This window comes from Patella vulgata, chromosome 7 (genome assembly GCF_932274485.2).
Source record: "Patella vulgata chromosome 7, xgPatVulg1.2, whole genome shotgun sequence".
NCBI lineage: Eukaryota > Metazoa > Mollusca > Gastropoda > Patellidae > Patella > Patella vulgata.
The window spans coordinates 7,339,607-7,360,209 of NC_065885.2; the positions used below are offsets into that span (position 1 = coordinate 7,339,607).

A 20,603-nucleotide genomic window follows, 5' to 3' on the forward strand; every position below is an offset into this window, starting at 1 on the left:
TATGTTTATTTAGCCGCTGTGTGTATGAAAAATGTCAAACTAATCAAAGCCGAATCACAAAATAGTCCTCTAATTATTCAATATGGCAGCGCCCATGAAACATAATTTCACAGAGGCGGTTTTATTTGCGAAAACAAATTTAGGAGTATCTAACCTTGTTTTGAAAGATAAACAGATTGAAACTCTAAAGACAGTTTACAATGGTAAATAATTTATTGCAATATTACCCAGAGCACATAGTATATATCGCTTTTACGCGAGTGTCCGCGACATGCCGTGTTTACATAAAACACACGTGCGTGGGTTATTTTTACTCTGTTGTCTAAACAAAGCGGTCTCGAGTCGATAAGTCCCGCCCCAAAATGATCACATGAGCGTTTTAAATGGCGGATAATCAGTGCAGTGTCACATTCTGGGAAGTATGACGTAGATGGGTCGCTGCGTGCAGTATTGCTCTCTCTCTCTCTCTCTCTCTCTCTCTCTCATGTTTCCAAGATTAAAAGGTGTTGACGGAAATAATTCCTCAGGATTTTCCGGGGTGATTTCTTATTGTCAGTGGTGCCAGAGTGACCTCCCTTCAACTGTATGTCCATCCACTGCCTTTCTACTCCCTCTTCTCTAAAATATTTATTTGTTTTCAATTCGTCCTATATAAAATCTAGCCGGCGTGGTTGGCAGGTTATAGTCTCCGTCCATTTCACCAAAATCCACATAATCAGGGATCGACATTTCATTTGCTACAGACGGCTTCTTCGATTTCAAATTTACGGGTTCGGGTAGTCTCGGGCGTTCACTTGGGTCAACCGGGCTTTTTCCAATTGGTTCTCTCTCGGTTGTTTCCGGGGTCGGCACAGTCGCTGCCACAGATCCTTCCAGTAGATATGGCGTGGAATAACCGGACGGGACGTGTTTCAGATCCTGTCGTTCAATAAACGGCGAATAGTAGGACTGTTTCAATCCGTTTTGTTTGTTGTGATCATTTTGATCGGATGTGGAAGTTTCGCTCGATGTTATTATATCTGGGATTGATAACGTCTTTAGTGGTCGCTTAGGAACGGGTGGTTTGATGTTTGACCTCCGTTCGTCAGAGGAATTGTAACTGGGATCATCCTGAAATAAAACAAATGGACGGGAATTTGTCAGGTTTTTCCAAAACTGGTTTAGTTAAATTCGCCCATTATTATTCACCCGTGTAAAAACTAAATCTCAAAATATTGTTTGATGGCCCTTGTTATCACTTCAGGCAAATCTTGATGGCCGATTGGTCCTTGTATCGAAATCTCCATGGAGACTTACATATAGTACAGGGGTGGACATAGATTATTCGTCATATCCGAACAATTAGGCACACTTTCCTGCTGAGTTCCACAGGCGCGCTATACGCCTGTAACCGGGAGAATTGTACCTTACCGTTCGAAAATCGCGGTTGCGGTCGAGAGGCAAGTACATTACTGGTCGACAATTTCGGTCAAGAGACAAGTACATTACCGCTCGACGGTGGCAGTCGAGAAGCCAGTACATTACCGTGTTTAAGGCCAGGCTGGATAGACCACCGGCGGGCGACTGTGCTTACCAATAAGCCTGTATACCCAATTTTTTAAACTGTACATACACATCTATTGTTTTTAATCAGCTGTTTTATGCCATGCGCACGAGTACTGACGTTCTGAAAGAATCCCACTATTTATATAGAAGAAGACGAAATGCACAAGACGACGTCGAAAACACCTCATAACCCTCAGCCCTGTAACTAAGGGGGGGGGGGCTTTGCCCCTCCCCACTGCAAAAAGTTTCGCCCCCCCCCCCCGTGAAAAAATTGTCGACGTTAAAAAAAAATAGATATACAATGTCCGTCAAGCCAAGCACCCCTGAGAACACCCCCCGCCCACCCTCGTTGTTTTGAGCTAGTTAAGGCCCCGATAACTCTACTATTTGTTAGTATGTAGACCCCCTACTAACCATAATATCATCAATAGTAGCATACTCTTCATCTGTAACACTATAACCAGGATTATTGACTGATGTTTTAAAATCTGGATGTGATGGTCGTCTTAATCTAAAAAAATATAAAATCAATGTAATAATTCTTAACTCATAAAACTATTCAGTAACTTAACTTTGACTAACATTCGGTCATTGAGAGAGCTAAATTATCTCATCACACAAAATCAGTTTTCTGAGTACTAGGCCCCGGGTATCACACGCCACTGTAACCGACCATAACAAATTATAAAGGTTCTTTGCCAATCCATATAGAATGAAATGGTGTTTAAGTTCCCAATGTTCCGCTTCTACTGGGCTAATGAAGACAGACATACACCAAACTATGATGGTCTGCTCTTATTTCAAATTCCAACTGTCAAGGGATCTTTTACGCGCACGCCAATGTGTACATGGGATCTCAGTTTTTCGTTCCATCCGAACGACTATTCGTTGTCCCTTACCAGACCGTCTGTCCTGCACCGCTAACAAGGATAACCACGCCGAAAAATCCAGATGAACTTTCTCTGCCAATGGAGGGTGGCTCAGATAACACGTGTTATCAAGGGGACAATGGCGGTGATTGGTGGCATTTGTAATAACGAAATGAGAAACACCACATTAAATTGACGGCAATTCTAATATTTTAAACCGGAAATGGTATGTGAATGTCATACTGTATTTAATTTACAAATAGGAGTGTTGTGAGTATTTTAATTTATTTAAAGAGATAGGAAACGCAGATATAATAATTTACTTAAAGGGGAACTTCCGCTATTTTTATCTATTTAAAGATACAGATTCGGGTATTTTAATTTTGTTAAATGTGTGCTGCAGGTATTTTAATTTTGTTAAAGGTGGGCTTCAGGTATTTGCATTTACTTAAAGGGGAACTTCAAGTGTTTCGATTTGTTTAACTAGGCAATGCGGGAATTCTATTTCGTTTAAATGGGAAATTCGGGTATTTATATTTTGTTTAAAGGAGGGTTGCGGCGGGAATTGTATTATGCTTAAAGGGGTACTGCGGGTATTTTTATTTGGTTTAAAGGGTACTATGGATATTTTAATTGCAGTTACTTTAATGTATTTAAGTGAAAAAAGCAGATGTTGTGAAATCGTCAAATTGGAATGGTTATATTAATTCCACGTTAAGATACATACCCTTTTGGAAGTCCCATCATAAAGAACCCTTTTGATCTGAGATAATACAGCAAGAGTATCACTAATAAAATAATTATAATACTGCCAACAACTCCACCAACTATAGCACCCGTATTATCTCCGCTTCCAGTTAATCCGCTAGGTGTCGAATTCTCACTCAAACAATGATGACGTAAGTTATCGATGTCGTCATCAGTTAGTTCCTTAAAAACTGGAAAATTAAAAGGTAAATAGATTTGAGCCTCTTCAGTAAGCATCTCTAGATAAGAAATTAATGAACTTAGGCTGTTTGTCTACAATTAGCTCTACCTGGGAACAGGCACTAAGTTAGTTGACCGACATTTTATGTTTAACATCGACGATTTTAGTCGAAAACACCAAGTATACTCCTGCTTCCATTTAATGGAATTGAATAGATTTATTTATTCTTTGTGTGTATGACAGATATGAAACGGAGAAAACCCGCATTACAAATCAATATACCAATTTTTGGATTATGGCGGCTATTCAAGACAGAGATCTATTCTCGAAGTATGTAGTAGATGGAGCTCTGTGTGCAGAATGCATGTACACGGGGGCTTTGATTTTTTTCTTCGCAACATCCGAATGACGAGACGCCTTTCCATGCCAGACCTACCATCCTCCATCACTGACAAGGGAAACAACCCACTTGAAAATCACGCGGAACTTTCTTGGCCAACACCAGAATCGATGCCAGGATCACCTGGACAGCCAGTTAGTTTCTTATCAACTGGGTCAAGTGTTTTCCATGTCCTGGTGACCAGGAAGCGAGGAGGTATTGTCCGGAACAGCAGCCTGTCATTAAAGTCATACAATTGTGTACGCAGGGGTTAATTTTAATCATTCCACTTCATAAGCCGTGCGAACCCGCCAATCACAAAAAACGGAAAACCCGAAATAGTTCCGAAGAATGTATCGAGAGAAGACGACATTATGCTGAAACAAATCTAATGAAATGAAATGGGGTTTAACGTCCTACTCTTCTGCGCCGACTGGGCTAATGTAGACGGGCATATGCCATATAGTGTGCTATGGGGTAAATTTTGCCCGGGCAGCTGTACTATGGCCTACTCTTATATCGAATTCCAGCTGCCAAGGGATCTTTTACGTGCGCGCCAATGGCCTCGGTTTATCGTCCCATCTGAACGACTGGGTAGCTGTCCTTGTCAGGCCCCCCGCCCTGCACCACGTCGTAAAATCCCGATGAATGCTGAAAAAAGACGATCTTTATATCCTTATATGTCTGCTGTACCTTCCCGCCATGATACTTACTTCTAGAACACCGTTGCCATGGTTTATCAAGGGAACATATGTTTGCTTGATGGATTAAATTTTTATCATTACAGTTAATGATGGTGTCATCCCATGCTGTACCAGGTCCACAATGACGTAATAATGGCGGACGGTAGCTCTGATGACATTGGTAATATGACGTACAGTCACATGGGTTAATATAATATGTGCCTAGAGCACAGGGTAAATCAAAGGGAATACAGCTATCTGAAATAAATAAATAAATAAATAAATAAATTAAAGTAGATGAGTCTCTAACTCAATCTCATCCAAAGTCTTCGACATTGAAAACACGAATTATTTGCCAATTTAAATCAACGTTGATGTTATGATCTTATCGAGACAAGGCGAGCTTCTGATATCCAATACTTAAGACAAAATAAACATTTTACCATTGGTACACGAATCGTGTACCATAATGCGTCTCAGTGCCATTTGTAACAAGGGACTCGAAGAACGAGGCTAGACATATTCCACAAGTCATGTCAATCTGGAGAGCATGCACATGTGTAGGCTGGAATAACCAGATGCTAGAGATTGCCATTCGATTGAGACTTCTGGCATGTTTTTCTCAACATACCTGATATGAAATAAGAGTAAAAACGGAAACGATTGAATGTAAATCAGTTCAAATACATCCATATTACATTATTATATACGTTACGACCCATTTGTGTCCATTTCTTGCTCCCAAATATTAGCGATTTTACTCCTTTAAATGATATGAAATGGGGTTTAACGTCTTACTGTTTTGTCCCGACTGGGCATAAAGCCGGATAAATAAATAAACATTCATGATGATTACCGCTAGTCCTTGTTTCATAACTGTAGATCAGGTGGTTGGGCGTCCTAATCGGTTCTCCGAGCAAATCGGGGTGTTGGATGGCCGAATGGTTAGTGCGTGCGCGCTGTACCATAAGGCCTGTCATTTAGTCAACTGGCGTGGTTTCGATTCCCCGGCCGGTTGTACTTGACAAGGAGTCTGTTCAACCTCGTGGGTTTTCTCCGGTCCTCCGGTTTCCTCCCACTGCTAAAGACCCCTACGCGCAAGCGAATTATTGAAATACAATCCAACCATATGTGAGTCCCGAAATGACCTAGTTTGTATTGAGTGGACTTTAAACCCCATTGGGTAAGACACTGGCTCGCTAGCCTGGAGGTCGGGTGTTCGATCCCTGCATTGGCCGAGAAAGTTCATCCAGATTTTTCGGCGTGTTTTCCCCTTGTCAGTGATGCAGGACGGAGGGCCTGACAAGGACAGCTGTCTAGTCCTTCGGATGAGACGAAAAACCGAGGTCCCGTGTATATAGTGGAATGCACATAAAAGATCCCCTGGCAGTTGGAATTCGATATAAGAGTACGCGATAGTGCCGCTGCCCGGGCAAAATTTCCCTCATAGCACACTGTATGACGTATGCCCGTCTTCATTAGTCCAGTATAGGAGCAGAACAGTAGGACGTCAAACCCCATTTCTATCTATCTATCTAAAGCCATGCAAATCAGACCAAAATCACACAAGGCGTTTGACTGACCGCGGCGAGTGTATAGCTACTGTGTGTATGTAGTCGTTGTGAATAAAATGTGTGCGTAGGAGTTCTTCTATACGGAACATCCATTAACACTTGTCATTTACCTGAGACGTCAACAAGAATTATTAAATAAGAAATAGTTCGAATCTTACTTGTAAATACGCCATCTATGTCGTCATATCGTAACATCACCGTATCTTCTGTTCATCTGATGAAAAGAGATGGAAGTTATTGTTATTTTCTATATAAAACTTTAGAATAACATGCGTATTTAAATAACACCTTAGAATAACATGGGTATATAAATAACACCCCAGAATAACACGGGTATATAAATAACACTCCACAATGCCACGAGTATTTAAAAGACACCCCAGAATAACACGGGTATTTAATAAAATAACACCCCAGAATAACATGGGTATTTAAATAACACTCGAGAATAACAAGAGTATTTAAAAAAACACTCCTCCAGAATAACACGGATATTTAAATAACACCCCAGAATGACATGGGCATATAAATAACATCCCAGAATAACATTGGTATTAAAATAACACTCCACAATACCACGAGTATTTAAAAAACACCCCAGAATAACACAGGTATTTAAATAACACTCCAGAATGACATGGGCATATAAATAACATCCCAGAATAAAACAGGTATATAAATAACACCCCAGAATAACATGGGTATTAAAATAACACTCCACAATACCACGAGTATTTAAAAAACACCCCAGAATAACACAGGTATTTATATAACACCCCAGAATGACACGGGTATATAAATAACACCCCAGAATAACACCCCAGAATGACACGGGTATATAAATAACACCCCAGAATAAAACGGGTATTTAAATAACACCCCAGAATAACACAGGTATATAAATGACACCCCAGAATAACATGGGTATACATGTATATAGATATATCAAATAAATGAGAAAGGTTTGGGAATGTACGTGTCGTGGATATATCACTTTAAGCAAGATCCCCCGCCACCACCACCCACCCTCATCCCCTCAAATAGTAATTTCACGCAATTACCCAGAAGATAAGATATCAAAGGGAGATTTGAGTTTAACCTCCCACTTTTTGGCACCAATAACTAAATAATATTGTTCTATTAGTGAATGACAGGGACATCTGTCTAGTCGTTCGGATGGGACGAAAAACCGAGGTCCCGTGTATACATTGGCATGCACGTTAAAGATTCCTTAGCAGTTGGAATTCGATATAAGCGTAGGCCACAGCGCCGTTGCCTCATAGCACACTGTCTGGCGTATGCCTCTCTTCATTAACCCTGTCGGAGAACAATAGGGCCCTAAACCCCATTTAATTTTATTGCTACTAGTGAAACTATTTCCTGACTGCATTGTTACGGTCTACATACCCTTATATGAACTATGCTGGCAGGGCTTAATGTTGTTGTTTTTTTTTTTATCAAAACAACATGGTCTGCTAACTGACTTCATTTCAAGCTTGCTCATTTTAAACCAATTTATTTTAGTTTTAACCTATATCAAATAAACCGCTCTAGTTATATACCTATGTATAAAAGCTAGCGTATAGATTTACAATTAATAGGCCTAGATATCGTTATTTGTTTAAGTCTAGTTTTACATCAATCCATCAAATAGCTTATCAGTTTGAAGATAGGCGTATACCATTTAAACATCCAGTATTTAAGATTTAAATAAAGAGAAGATGGCCGTTCTTGTTATAGTATTATAGTTTAAAAAACAACTGAAAAATGAACATACATTGTATTGAAAATTTCAAGTCAAATTACCTTTTTCTGAGCAAAGTTATGAATATTTGAAGTTTTGACGATATAGTCTCGATTGTGAAATACCATTATCTATCTATACTAATATTTGTGACTGTCGTTTGTCTGTCTGTCTGTCTGTTCGGGGTTGGCGGCTACACTAGGTCTGCCCCGAGTCTGAAATTTGGGGTATAGGGGTAGCTCGGACCGGGGAGTAACATAAACCAGGTGGCGTTAGTCTACCACGTCCGGTTTCGGAGTTATGACCCCCGAGCGAAGCCGGTCTGTTCGGGGTTGGCGGCTACACTAGGTCTGACCCGAGTCTGAAATTTGGGGTATAGGGGTAGCTCGGACCGGGGAGTAACATAGGCCAGGTGGCGCTAGTCTACCACTTCCGGTTTCGGAGTTATGACCCCCGAGTGAAGCCTGGTATCCTGCTAGTTAAGATAATAAAACAAAGTATCGGATATCCATTTAAACGTTAAATTATTAAATTGTTAAGTTGTTGCTTAAACATGGTCGAAGTGGCATTTCAAGTGAGGCGATGGCTCGCTAACTGAGTGATTCCGAGTCTAATCTGAGTGCTATGCAATTACACAGCTCGCACATCTTACCCAGAACTACCACTCGTTCGGATAGAAAGAAAAACCGAGGTCCCGTATACATATTGGCGTGCAAGTTCAAGATCCCTTGGCCTGTCGGAATGCGATATCAGAGTAGGTCATAGCACCTCTGTCCGGGCATAATTTACCTCATAGCACACTGTATGTCGTAGACCCGTCTTTATTAGAGCAGTCAGAGCATAACAGTAGGATCTTAAACTCCATTTCATTTCATTGAAACTCATTTTTATATAATGCTGATTTATTGTGCATTTTGAGTAACAAAATTTCGACCATTGCCACAGTTGGCTAGACTCTCTCAATAAAGATCATAACCTTGTAAATGAGATAGCATTCTTTTCACTATCTGGGCTAAAATCTGTTCACGGATCTGTACTAGCTTTATAATGCCCAAGTAATAAGATGACCGAATAGAAATGAAATGAAATGAAATGGGGTTTAACGTCCTACTGTTTTGCTCCGAAGACTGAACTTGGATCCAATTTACCCTTTACCCCTCTTAAAAGGGTTATGGTTAGGGTTAGTTGTCTCAAAATACACATTTATATAAAGCGGCCGTTGTGGACTCATCTTTGGTCCAATCTACCGTCGGATATTCCCAAACCTCCCCAACCGGCCTTCACTAAGCATCCCGTCTTCATTAGCCCAGGTTAGGGGCCGAACAGTAACGTAGGACGTTAAACCCCATTTCATTTTATTTCATTTCATTTAGGTTTAACGTCCTACTGTTCTGCTCCTAACCTGGGCTAATGAAGACGGGCATACGCCATACAGTGTGCTATGAGGGAAATTTTGCCCGGACAGCGGCACTACGGCCTACTCTTATATCGAATTCCAACTGCCAAGGGATCTTTTACGTGCACGCCAATGTGTACACGGGACCTCGGTTTTTCGTCTCATCCGAATGACTAGACAGCTGTCCTTGTCAGGCCCTCCGTCCTGCATCACTGACAAGGGGAAACCACGCCGGAAAATCTGGATGAACTTTCTCGGCCAATGCAGGGATCGAACACCCGACCTCCAGGCTAGCGAGCCAGCGCCTTACCCACTTAGGTACCGTGATCCCCCATGACCGAATAGTTAAAGATACAATATGTAAGATTTATATAAAGAGCTGGCCAATCTTACTATACTAGTTCTAAAATAGATAATGTAAAATGAATATTTGAAAATTTCATTCAAATTACTCTATTGCAAGCGAAGATATTAGCTTTTGAGAGTTTGACACGACGTGTGAAATAATTTCAGCCACCGCACTGGTTGTTCGAAGCTAAGTCTCGCTCCTCCATGTTTAGATTAAATCAAAATATGGCTGAACGGTTCTAATCTATTTAATATCGGAGAAATCCAATGCCATCGAGAGCTGATTGTGGTCTGGATCAGTTAATTAATGTCTAATTAATAATTCAGAAAACATTTAAGGCCTAACGAAATACCTGTAATAGGCAGATTTAGTTCTTGCATAATGTATGTTGCATATTATAGTGAGAACTACCAGCTCTTTATGTAATCTCCCATAAGTATGTTTAAATAATCTTAATTTAGTTTGTACAAGAGAGAGAGAAATGGGGTTTAACGTCCACTCGACACAAACTAGGTCATTTCGGGATTAACATATGGTTTAATTTTATTTCAATAATTCGCTTGCGCGTAGGGGTCTTTAGCAATGGGAGGAAACCGGAGGACCCGGAGAAAACCCACGAGGTTGGACAGGCGACCCTACTCCTTGTCACGTACAACCGGGGATTCGAAACCACGCCAGTCGACTCAATGACAGACTTTATGATACAGCGCGCGCACTGGGCTAACGAAGTCTGCTATGTGGGACATTTTGCCCGGATAGCGGCACTATGACTTACTTTTCTCATCGAATTCTAAATGCCAATGGATCTGGAACGTGCACGCCCACGTGTACAAGAGGGCATTGGTTTTTCGTCCAATTCAATCGACTAAACACTGTCCTTGCCAGGAGCTTTGTCCCACACCACTGGCAAGGGGGAACCATGTCGGAAAAATCCCAATGGGATGTCTCGACCAAGACCGGGATCGAACATGGGACCTCCAGGACAGCGAGTCAACATCTCTCACACTGAGTCACCGTTGCTGCCCCACATTTCATATGGTAACCGGACATGAGAAATCAACAGTTGAACTATAATTTGCAAATATTTTACCTCCGGGATGGTAGTTTTACAAGTCATTTCCATCACAACTTAAAAAGAATTCTAAACTCGATATATGTCTACCAGGTTGTTAGTGTTATGTAATGTCATTTCCATCAGAAATAAAGTTATTTATGAGTATTAATGTAATCATCAACGATGGTGGCATTTCTCAAACATCTATCACAATCAAATGAAAGAAAAATTCACGTGTAGACGGGCATTTCATTTGTTTGTCCCGTCTTCATTAGCCCGGCCGGAGCAGAAAAGTAGGACGTAAAAACCCATTTCGTTTTATTTCATTTTTTTGTGTGGCTCGTAGATGTTAAAAGAACACTGCTGGACAAAACAAAGAAAACAAAGACAGAACAAATCAGGAAGAAATGCAGCTTATCCTCCCCCACCCCAGAGAGAGAGAGAGAGAGAGAGAGAGAGAGACTCTTACTCGCATGCGAATTATTGAAATTAAATTGAAACCATACGTTAGTCCCGAAATGACTTAGTTTGTGCCGAGTGGACGTTAAACCCCATTTCTCTCTCTCCCTCTCTCGCTAATCCGGGGATCCTGGCAAGGAACAATGTCTAGTCATTGGGATGGGACGAAACATTGAATCCCTATCAGTTGGAATTAAAAATAGGAGAAGGCCATAATGCCTTTGTCCTGGTAAAATTGTCCTGTATACCGTATGCTTGTCTTCATTAGTCCGGTTGGTGCAGAAAAGTAGGATGCGCAACTTAATTCAATTTCAGACATACATATAACCTATCTTTAATACAATTTTAACAACAGAAATCCGAAAGTTCACTTTATTGTATAGTCTTTTATTACAATAAACAGTACATTACATAATGATTTGATTTTGGATATTATGAATTAAAAAGGTGTTTAACGTCCCACTATTCTGTACCGACTGGGATAACGACGACGGGCATACTCCATAAAGTTTGGTGTGAGCGAAATTGTGCCCGAATTACCCCTTTCAAGGGATCTTTTACGTTCACGCCAATATGTACACGGGACCACGGTTATTCGTCCCGATTCTGGATTATATAAACTTTTAAATAGTCAACCATTTTGTAGTCAGGTTATCAGCCTAGTAGTTTATAACCAATATTTCAGACTACCGTTTGTGACACCGCTAGAAAAGTATTCAAGCTATTTCTCGTATCAAGAAAAAGGAAAAAAGGAAAACATAATTTCTAAAGTGTGAATTGATGAATTGAAATATACTTACACAAATATTTTCTTATAAACTATTTCCAAAATAGAAACTAATCCACTTAAGTTGGTCTGTTACCATCCATGACTGTATATGATATCACGTGACCGGTGTGTATGTATATATAAGTATGTATAGATATAAATATAAGTATAAAACGTCACTAGTCAACATCATAAATAACCTAGGGGTCACATGCCCACCCTCGCATTAAATATACACCTAACCTACTCCTCGATTCGTTAAATCAGGACAGTCGCGTTCCGAAATGAGAGAGAGAGAGAGAGAGAAATGGGGTTTAACGTCCTACTGTTCTGTTCCTATACTGGGCAAATGAAGACGGGCATACGCCATGCAGAGTGCTATGAGGGAAATATTGCCCGGGCAGTGGCGCTATTGCCTACTCTTCTATCTAATTCCAACTGCCAAGGGATCTTTTACATGCACGCCAATGTATACACGGGACATCGGGTTTTCGTTTCATCCGAACGACTAGACAGCTGTCCTGGCTAGTGAACAAGCGTCTTACCCACTTAGCCACCGTAGCTCGGTCGCGTTCCCAGGTTTAACGATGCTCGGGGTCATCCGCTTTATTGCATTCCCACAAGATTCTAGTATAGGGCCTAGTACTCAGGGAATGGGGTTTAACGTCCACTCGACACAAACTAGGTCATTTCGGAACTAACATATGGTTTAATTTTATTTCAGTTATTCCCTGGCGTGTAGGGGTCTTTAGCAGAACTCGGAGAAACACGGAGAAACCGCCACTTGACTCAGTGACTGAGTTTATGATTTCAGTCGCACGTGTTAAATTAAAACACAAGACCACCCACACCACCTGAGGCACCCATAAAACGTCGAACAAAATCAATGTTATACAGAGGTCGTTCTACCAAACATAAATGAAATGGAGTTTTACGTCCTTCTTTGGACAAACCTTGGTAAAAATGACGAGTATACGCCATGCAGTAACGGGAAATTCGGCCTAGGCAGCGGTGTTGCCGTCTGATATTCGACGAATGTCAAATGCCGAGTGCTTTTTGCCGTGCACAATAACGTGTAAACGGGAACTCTGTTTTTTGTCTCACCCAAAAACGTTGTTAGGTCATAGGTCATCCGTCCTTCAGACTGACGAGCAGTGAAGGAGAATAAGGCCAGGCCCGTAGCTAGCGCGGGGGGGGTGGGGGGGGGGGGTGGGGGGTAATGGGGGCAGCTGCCTCTCGTTGGACACAGTACGAAGCCAACAACCAACATGCACCATAAAGCCTAGCCCCCCCCCCTCGCGCTATCTACGGGCCTGCATGCTATATTTACAAAGCTATGCCGAGCCATTTATACTGAAAATAATCAAAGCAAGCTGGTGCCATCTAAAGTCCTAACGACTTGTCAATCCGTCCGAATCCAAGCTTGAGGATTATCTAGATATTGTCCGACCAATAAAATTGACGATAAACATCTTTAAGGAATGTAGGAATATCACCCGTTCTTATCAATGGGCAGGATTTATGAGCTAAAATGTTATAACTATATGTAAATTATAATGACGTAAATAGTTATAAACAATATTTACATGAATGACTGTACCATGACGTAACGAAGTTATGATGACGTAAAACAATATTTATTCATATATTTCTATGTTTTATATTATTCTCTTATCGCATTGTGGGAGACATACTTAAACTGTTAAGATGGCGCAATATGTACTTGAATAGAGAAACGGTGACTCAGAGAGTAAGGCGCCGAGGATATCCTATACGATGACGATGGCGCAATATGTACCTGAGAAGAGCAGCGGTGACTCGGTGAGTAAGACGTTGGCTAGCTAACCTGTCGGTCCCTTGGTATCCCGGGGTTAAATCTATTTGTTAAGGTTAGGACGAAAAATTGAGCTGGCCTTATCATTTAGCACTAGCCGGTATCCCGGTGTTAACCGAGAAAGAAAGTTTATCGGGATTTCCCGGCGGAGTTACCCCTTTCATGGCGTATACCCGTCTTCATTACTCAAGTAGATCGAGAACAGCGGACGTTTAACCCCATTTCATTTACTTGAGAGGCAGCATATAATGATGAATATGTGAAATGAAATGAAATGGGGTTAAACGTCCTACTGTTCTGCTTCGAACTGGTCTAATAAAGACGGGCATACGCCATATAGTGTGCTATGAGGGAAATTTTGCCCGGGCAGCAGCACTATCGCCTACTCTTATATCGAATGCCAACTGTCTAGGGATCTTTTACGTGCACGCGATATGTACACGGTACCTCGGTTTTTCGTCCCATCCGAACGACTAGACAGCTGTCCTTGACAGGCCCTCCGTCCTGCATCACTAATGATGAATACAGTGGCGCAATAATTTCCTGGATCATGATGATTAAAATAGTAAATGACTAACTTATGACTATAGATATGGAAAGTAATAGATCACTCTGGGACGAATTTCAGGCGATATCCCGAAAAGAACATGACATTGCAATAAAAGAAAATAAAACCAAGTACGAACAATCCAAAATGAAATGAAATGAAACGGGGTTTAACGTCCTACTGTTCTGCTCCTATACTGGGCTAATGAAGACGGGCATACGCCATACAGTGTGCTATGAGGGAAATTTTGACCGGGCAGCGGCACTATCGCCTACTCTTATATCGAATTCCAACTGCCAAGGGATCTTTTACGTGCATTCCAATGTATACACGGGGCCTCGATTTTTCGTCTCATCCGAAGGACTAGACAGCTGTCCTTGTCAGGCGAACAATCCAAAACAACGGTATAGACAAAGTATTGTAATCAGCAAATGGACTGTTCACCGTGTACAAAATACACGACAAACAGTCCAACCTGGTGAGCTTTCTCCGGGTCCTCCGGTTTCCTCCAAGACCCCTTCGCACAATTGAACCATGTGTTTGTCCCGAAATGACCTAGTTTGTGTCGAGTGGATGTTAAACCCCATCCACGAAGGCACTGGTTTATGTGTATTATCTTCGTGGTGTTTGTCTTTCTTCAGTGTCAAAGGTGGGGGAAAAAGTCCACGAACCGCCCGGATGGCACACCCACACACACCCACACACACTCTCTCTCTCTCTCTCTCTCTCTCTCTCGTTGTATTCATCTTAATCCTAACTCTATACCTTGGTCATGTTGTAAGACACTGGCTCGTTAGCCTAGAGGTCACGTGTTCGATCCACTCGACACAAACTAGGTCATTTTGGGACTAACATATGGTTTAATTTTATTTCAATAATTCGCTTGCGCATAGGGGTCTTTAGCAGTGGGAGGAAACCGGAGGACCCGGAGAAAACCAACGAGGTTGGACAGGCGACCCTACTCCTTGTCACGTACAACCGGGGATTCGAAACCACGCCAGTCGACTCAATGGCAGACTTCATGATACAGCGCGCGCACGCTAACCATTCAGCCATCCAACCCCCCTGACAAGGACAGCTGTCTAGGGTTGATTTCGTCGACTTGTCGACTTGTCGCCTTCGACTTATTCACAACCGACAAGTCGACGAAATACAATTATTTCGACTTGTCGTGTGGCGACTTGTCGCCTCGGAAGTTAATCTGTGCGCGTGCAAGTTATCCAATCAGCAAATGCGCATGCTCGAGTTTGACAAGTCGCCGCACGACAAGTCGACGAAATCAACCCGCCGACACGACAAAATAACCCGACGATTGTCGCCTTCATTTTGTCGTGTCGGCGGGTTGATTTCGTCGACTTGTCGACTTGTCGCCTTCTTCACAAGGCGACGATTTAGATTCATTTGAATGGCCGCTAACAGCCACCATAAATACCGGTCATATGTCACTATTAGATAAATTCGGGTATTTATGATATTGGGACAGATTCGTGTTTTATAAGTTTTCAAATGATCTATAATCTACCATATTAATAAGAATAAATATATAGATAGATAATTTGTTAGATTCTCTTAAAGGGACTATTCCGATTTGAACAGTCTCAAAATTAAATCCGAGTACGTATGAAATTTAGGTGCCCAAATATAGCGGAAAGGTGTATTTACCTTGTTTCAAAATTTCAGCTCGAAATATTGAGTCGTTTAGACATAAACGTCAAAACTGCTTATCCGGACACGTAACCCTTTTAAGATTTTCGTTGCCGTTCCTTTAGAGGCATATACAGTGAATGGCCCATGTACTGTACTTGACAACGAAAGGTAAATTTCACCTACACATTATGTTTATAAAATACAGTTTTGGACATAGGTCTCCATTTCCAGATGAAGTCTGCTGGGTTAAATTTGTTTGAAAACGTTTTAAAAATATAGTTAGTTGCTTGGCCCTTAGGTAGAGGATTTTAAGAGATTTTAACACAAAATTTAGCATTTTTATTCTCCAATATATTATCGGGATTGGCCCTTTAACTTATATTTATCTCAAAGAATAGTTGCATTGAAATGGATATATAAACCTGTACACCGAAATTATCAAATTATTCTGGATGTTTTGTTTTTCGGATTACCTGCGACCTCTAACCAACAGGTGTAACTCAAAATTCGTGATTAAAACACCTCATTTAATATATTCATCAACATGTTATATATAATATATTTTACACATTATAAAATTAATCTCTCTGTAACATATCGTATTGTATAGTGTACCACCTAACTGTAAATAGCTCACACATCATACAGTATACCAGCCACTAGATCCGTCCTATTAAACAACATTTATCACTTCAAACACGTAATATATGTAAATATACCGTGTTAAAATTAACCCTAGAATCATCTAATTATCAAAAATTCCCCACTCTCCCGTCCTCCACAATCTGTTTAACAGAGGTAATGCAAAGGCCTTCTTTTAATTCTGTACAAAATGATTGACCTTTACGTTCACGGACATTATAGGTCTACGTCTGACGTAGCATCATACAGCGCCGATAATACGTGTTTTGTTTACATCGGGCGCAGTAACACAAACTGATCCTGGCAGAATTAGTGACTTTTTACTCATTTTACGCCTTCACGTACTATTTTATTTACCCATTTATTCTAAATAGGAAATATTTTTTATTCAGATAAATTTCAAACACGTTCAGTTTTTCTTTCGTAATGAATTCAAAAATTGTTTTAGAACTAAATTTGCAGATGAATAAACAATACTATTGCGAGCTCATTAACCCGCACCGCATGTTGACCCTCTCTGTGATAGGAGTCGGCCAAGCAAATATTCACTGCGGGTCAAAATATTTTGTTCGTACTGCTGGTCGAGGTCCCGTTGGTATGCACGCACAAATAAAAGAATCATTGACAATGGAATTCGATTGCTGTCCGGGCATAATTTCCGTTATGAAACACTGTATGGCGTATGACCATCTTCATTAGCCCAATTGGCGCAGAAAAGTAGGACGTTAAACCACATTTCATTTCATTTTGAAAAAAAATGACAGTATGTTTATGACTAGTAAGTATTGAAAATAAATAATATAAATAAAAAATTAATAAACAGTTTTGCATAAAATCCTTAATTCGTTTGTATTTTGAACTCCTAAAAAAGCTGTTCCAGCCAATGGGGAATTATAAGTAATTCCATGATAAGATGCAAAGAAAACCCACAGACTCAGTCATGCCCCCCCCCACCCTTTAACCCAGGCAGTGCCGAAAAGTAAGACATTAAATCACATTTCGTATATGGACAGACCAAATAATTTAGGGCAGGCCAGTGAGTCTAACATAATTTAGGGTAGGTCACGTGGTCCTAACATAATTTGATAGTTTTCGCCACTATTATTACTCATGGACACCCCCTAGCGTAGCCAACATTCGTAAATAATTTTACGGACTACATTGTCATTATATATCACTATCACCATAACAAAAATACAAACGTCCCCGGTTTATAGCGGTCCTTGAACCCTACTATGTTACCTATTGTATACCTGTAGTCAGTCCTATCATATTACCTATTGTATACCTGTACGTCAGTCCTATACATAAGTAGGTACTTATATTAAACTACGGTTTATGATCACTTAAAGTCAGGGATCAGATAGTAAACAGGTCACCAGATATATATTACTAAAACACCTTTAGTCATTCTTATATAGACCTTAAAGCCGCGGTGGCTCAGTGTGTTGGACGTTAGCTCGAACCTGGAGGTCCCGTGTTCGATTCCTTCATTGGCCGAGAAAGTTCATCCAAATTTTCCGGCGTGGTTGCCCCTTGTCAGTGATACAGGACGGAAGGCCTGACAAGGACAGCTGTCTAGTCGATCGGATGAGACGAAAAACCGAGATCCCATTTACCCATTGACATGCACGTAAAAGATCACTTGACAGTTGGAATTCGATATAAGAGTAGGCCGTAGTGCCGCTGTCCGGGCAAAGTTTCCCTTATAGCGCATTGTATGGCGTATGCCTGTCTTCATTAGTATAGTTCGGAGCAAAATAGTAGGACGTTAAACTCCAATTCATTTCATTTCATCGCCCTGACTCCAGGGAGACAAATCCGCCAACAAAAACTGAGCAGCAGGAATCAGACTATTAAATTCTATCCCCCATTTCTGGGGGGCGGGCATGGAAATTCAACAGAACCTGACAAAGATGTAAACTCTTTTGATCGATTGTAAAAAACGAAGCCAACTCAAATTCCAAACTCTATTAGATCTAACCCTGATCCAGGATATCCCGAAAGATTAAATGTCGATCTGGGAATTCCCCCAGATGGATTTGGAGGCGTTTTTGGACAATTGGTTTGCAAGATTTATATTTCGAGATTTGTATTTGGAAATTTGTTGTTTAATTAGATTTGTTTTTCTTTGTATGTTTTTGATGATATGTAAACGTAATTTATTTGATTTTCTAAAAAACAAAACAACAAAAAACAAAAACAAAAAAAAAGCCCAACATTTTATATTTATATTACAATACAATTAAATTTGACAAGAATACAATTTACAAATCTGATATGACAAATGTCTGATTTGTGAAACAAATATTGATTTTAAAGTACAAATATTAATGTTAGTATACAAATGTCGAAATACGATAACAAAAGAAGAAATAAAAATGAAAGACTATGAATTAAGACCTAAGAATAAAGAACTACGAATTAACAGCTGTTTCGTTTTCCATAAATGTTAATTTTAGTATACAAATGTCGAAATACGATAACAAATAAAGAAATCAGAATGAAAGACGATGAATTAGGAACTAGGAACTAAAAACTAAGAATTAAGAGCTGTTTGGTTTTCCATAAGCACAAGGCTATTTAATTTCTCAGTTACATATTTAGATGAGTAAAACGATATTTGTTAACTCGTCGGGATTGGAAGATTTAATGTGTAATCAAGGAAGCCAACCAATTTGTGTTTCAATCTAGTAAATCAATAATGGAGACACAGCGGGTATACTGAGTTTTCGTCTGCTGACTATAATCAATAAAGGGCGATTGAATGGCCGAATGGTTAGCGCGTGCGCGTTGTATTATAAGGTCTGCCATTGAGTCAACCGGCGTGGTTTAGATTCCCCCGGTTGTACGTGACAAGGAGTAGGGTCGCCTGTCCAACCTCGTGGGTTTTCTTCGGGTCCTCCGGTTCCCTCCCACTGCTAAAGACCCCTATGCGCAAGCGAATTATTGAAATAAAATTGAACCATATGTTAGTCCCAAAATGACCTAGTTTGTGTCGCTCTCCAAAAGTGAAAGAGATACCGAATTGGAACATGATTATATCCATCTGGTTAACCGTGCATCCGATAGTCTCCCTCTGCCAGTTTTGTATATGGCCGGCTGATGAGTAAATGAACTATTAGGTCAGTTTGTCGATACATCAGACCGTGGAATAATTCGGTCATTTGACTATCGATCTAGTTGCTGCTTGAACAAGGCGGTGATAGTCGAGTGGTTAGTTTGAATGACAGATTGTCAAACAGAGGCAGAATTGAAATGAAATGAAATGGCGGTTTGTCGGTGCGGTATTTACCATTGTGCTTATGTGTGTTTAAACACAGTGCCACGTTTTTCAAAACCCTGCTGATAACTCAAACATTTGTCTAAAACTTGTTGAAAATAATTATTAATCATGCAGGAAACAGGTAATATTTTAACTACACCTCTGAGCATGTATGCCTGTGAAGGCATGCCGGGCCTATATCCTTCAGGGCCCATGTAAGGGGCCATATAACCTAACTAGCACAAGGCCACAGTTGTCCTGCCCCCCTGTTCACAAAGCATTCTCAGGCCTTACAATTTTCAATCACTGTTTATGAGAAATGTCTTTGAACAAGAAACATAAAACTTTGCACATAGCTTCTTATTGATGTATTTGAAACATTAAAACAACAAAAGTTTTTGTTTTGTAATAACATATGTGAACTCGTTTATGACCGCTTTATAAAACAGTATGCAAATTGTTGGATATGGCGGCCATCTCGGGTAGAGATCCATTTCCGAAGTAGTTACTCCTCTGTGTACAGAATGCGTTTTGTTTGTTGTTGTTTATTACAAATTTAACGTCCAATACATAATGTATGATATTATGGACAGGTTGATTTAATAAAGTTATTTACACCTGAATGAGAGAGAGAGAGAGAGAGAGAGAGAGAGAGAGAGAGAGATGGGTTTAACGTCCACTTGGCACAAACTAGGTCATTTCGGGACTAACATATGGTTCAATTTTATTTCAAAAATTCGCTTGCGCGTAGGGGTCTTTAGTGGGAGGAAACCGGGGGGCCCGGAGAAAACTCACGTGGTTGGACAGGGCGACCCTGCTCCTTGTCAAGTACAACCGGGGAATCGATAGGTAAAACCACTAAAAATAAAAAGTTCGTGTATATCTAAAAGTCGCAGTTTTAAAATCGTTGTCGTGAGAG

At 40.5% G+C, this 20,603-nt stretch overlaps 1 protein-coding gene across 1 annotated transcript; it reads right to left on the reverse strand.

Moving 5' to 3' along the window:
- Positions 1-232: 232 nt before the first annotated feature.
- Positions 233-11,865, reverse strand: LOC126826956 (uncharacterized). Its single transcript, XM_050556121.2, has 6 exons — positions 11,781-11,865; positions 6,137-6,192; positions 4,435-4,662; positions 3,142-3,352; positions 1,960-2,056; positions 233-1,110 (listed from the first exon to the last, which is right to left on the reverse strand). Exons 2-6 carry the CDS (start codon positions 6,171-6,173, stop codon positions 628-630), a joined length of 1,056 nt encoding a protein of 351 aa, XP_050412078.1. The 5' UTR covers positions 6,174-6,192; positions 11,781-11,865; the 3' UTR covers positions 233-627.
- Positions 11,866-20,603: the final 8,738 nt, after the last annotated feature.

Excerpts from the sequence above, each read along its gene's own strand:
- LOC126826956 (XM_050556121.2), bottom strand. The coding sequence starts at position 6,173 with ATGTTACGATATGACGACATAGATGGCGTATTTACAA. Across the intron at positions 2,057-3,141 it reads ATGATGGGACTTCCAAAAGG|ATTAAGACGACCATCACATC; the intron begins GTATGTATCTTA and ends ATATTTTTTTAG. Across the intron at positions 1,111-1,959 it reads CTACTATTGATGATATTATG|GATGATCCCAGTTACAATTC; the intron begins GTTAGTAGGGGG and ends GTTTTATTTCAG.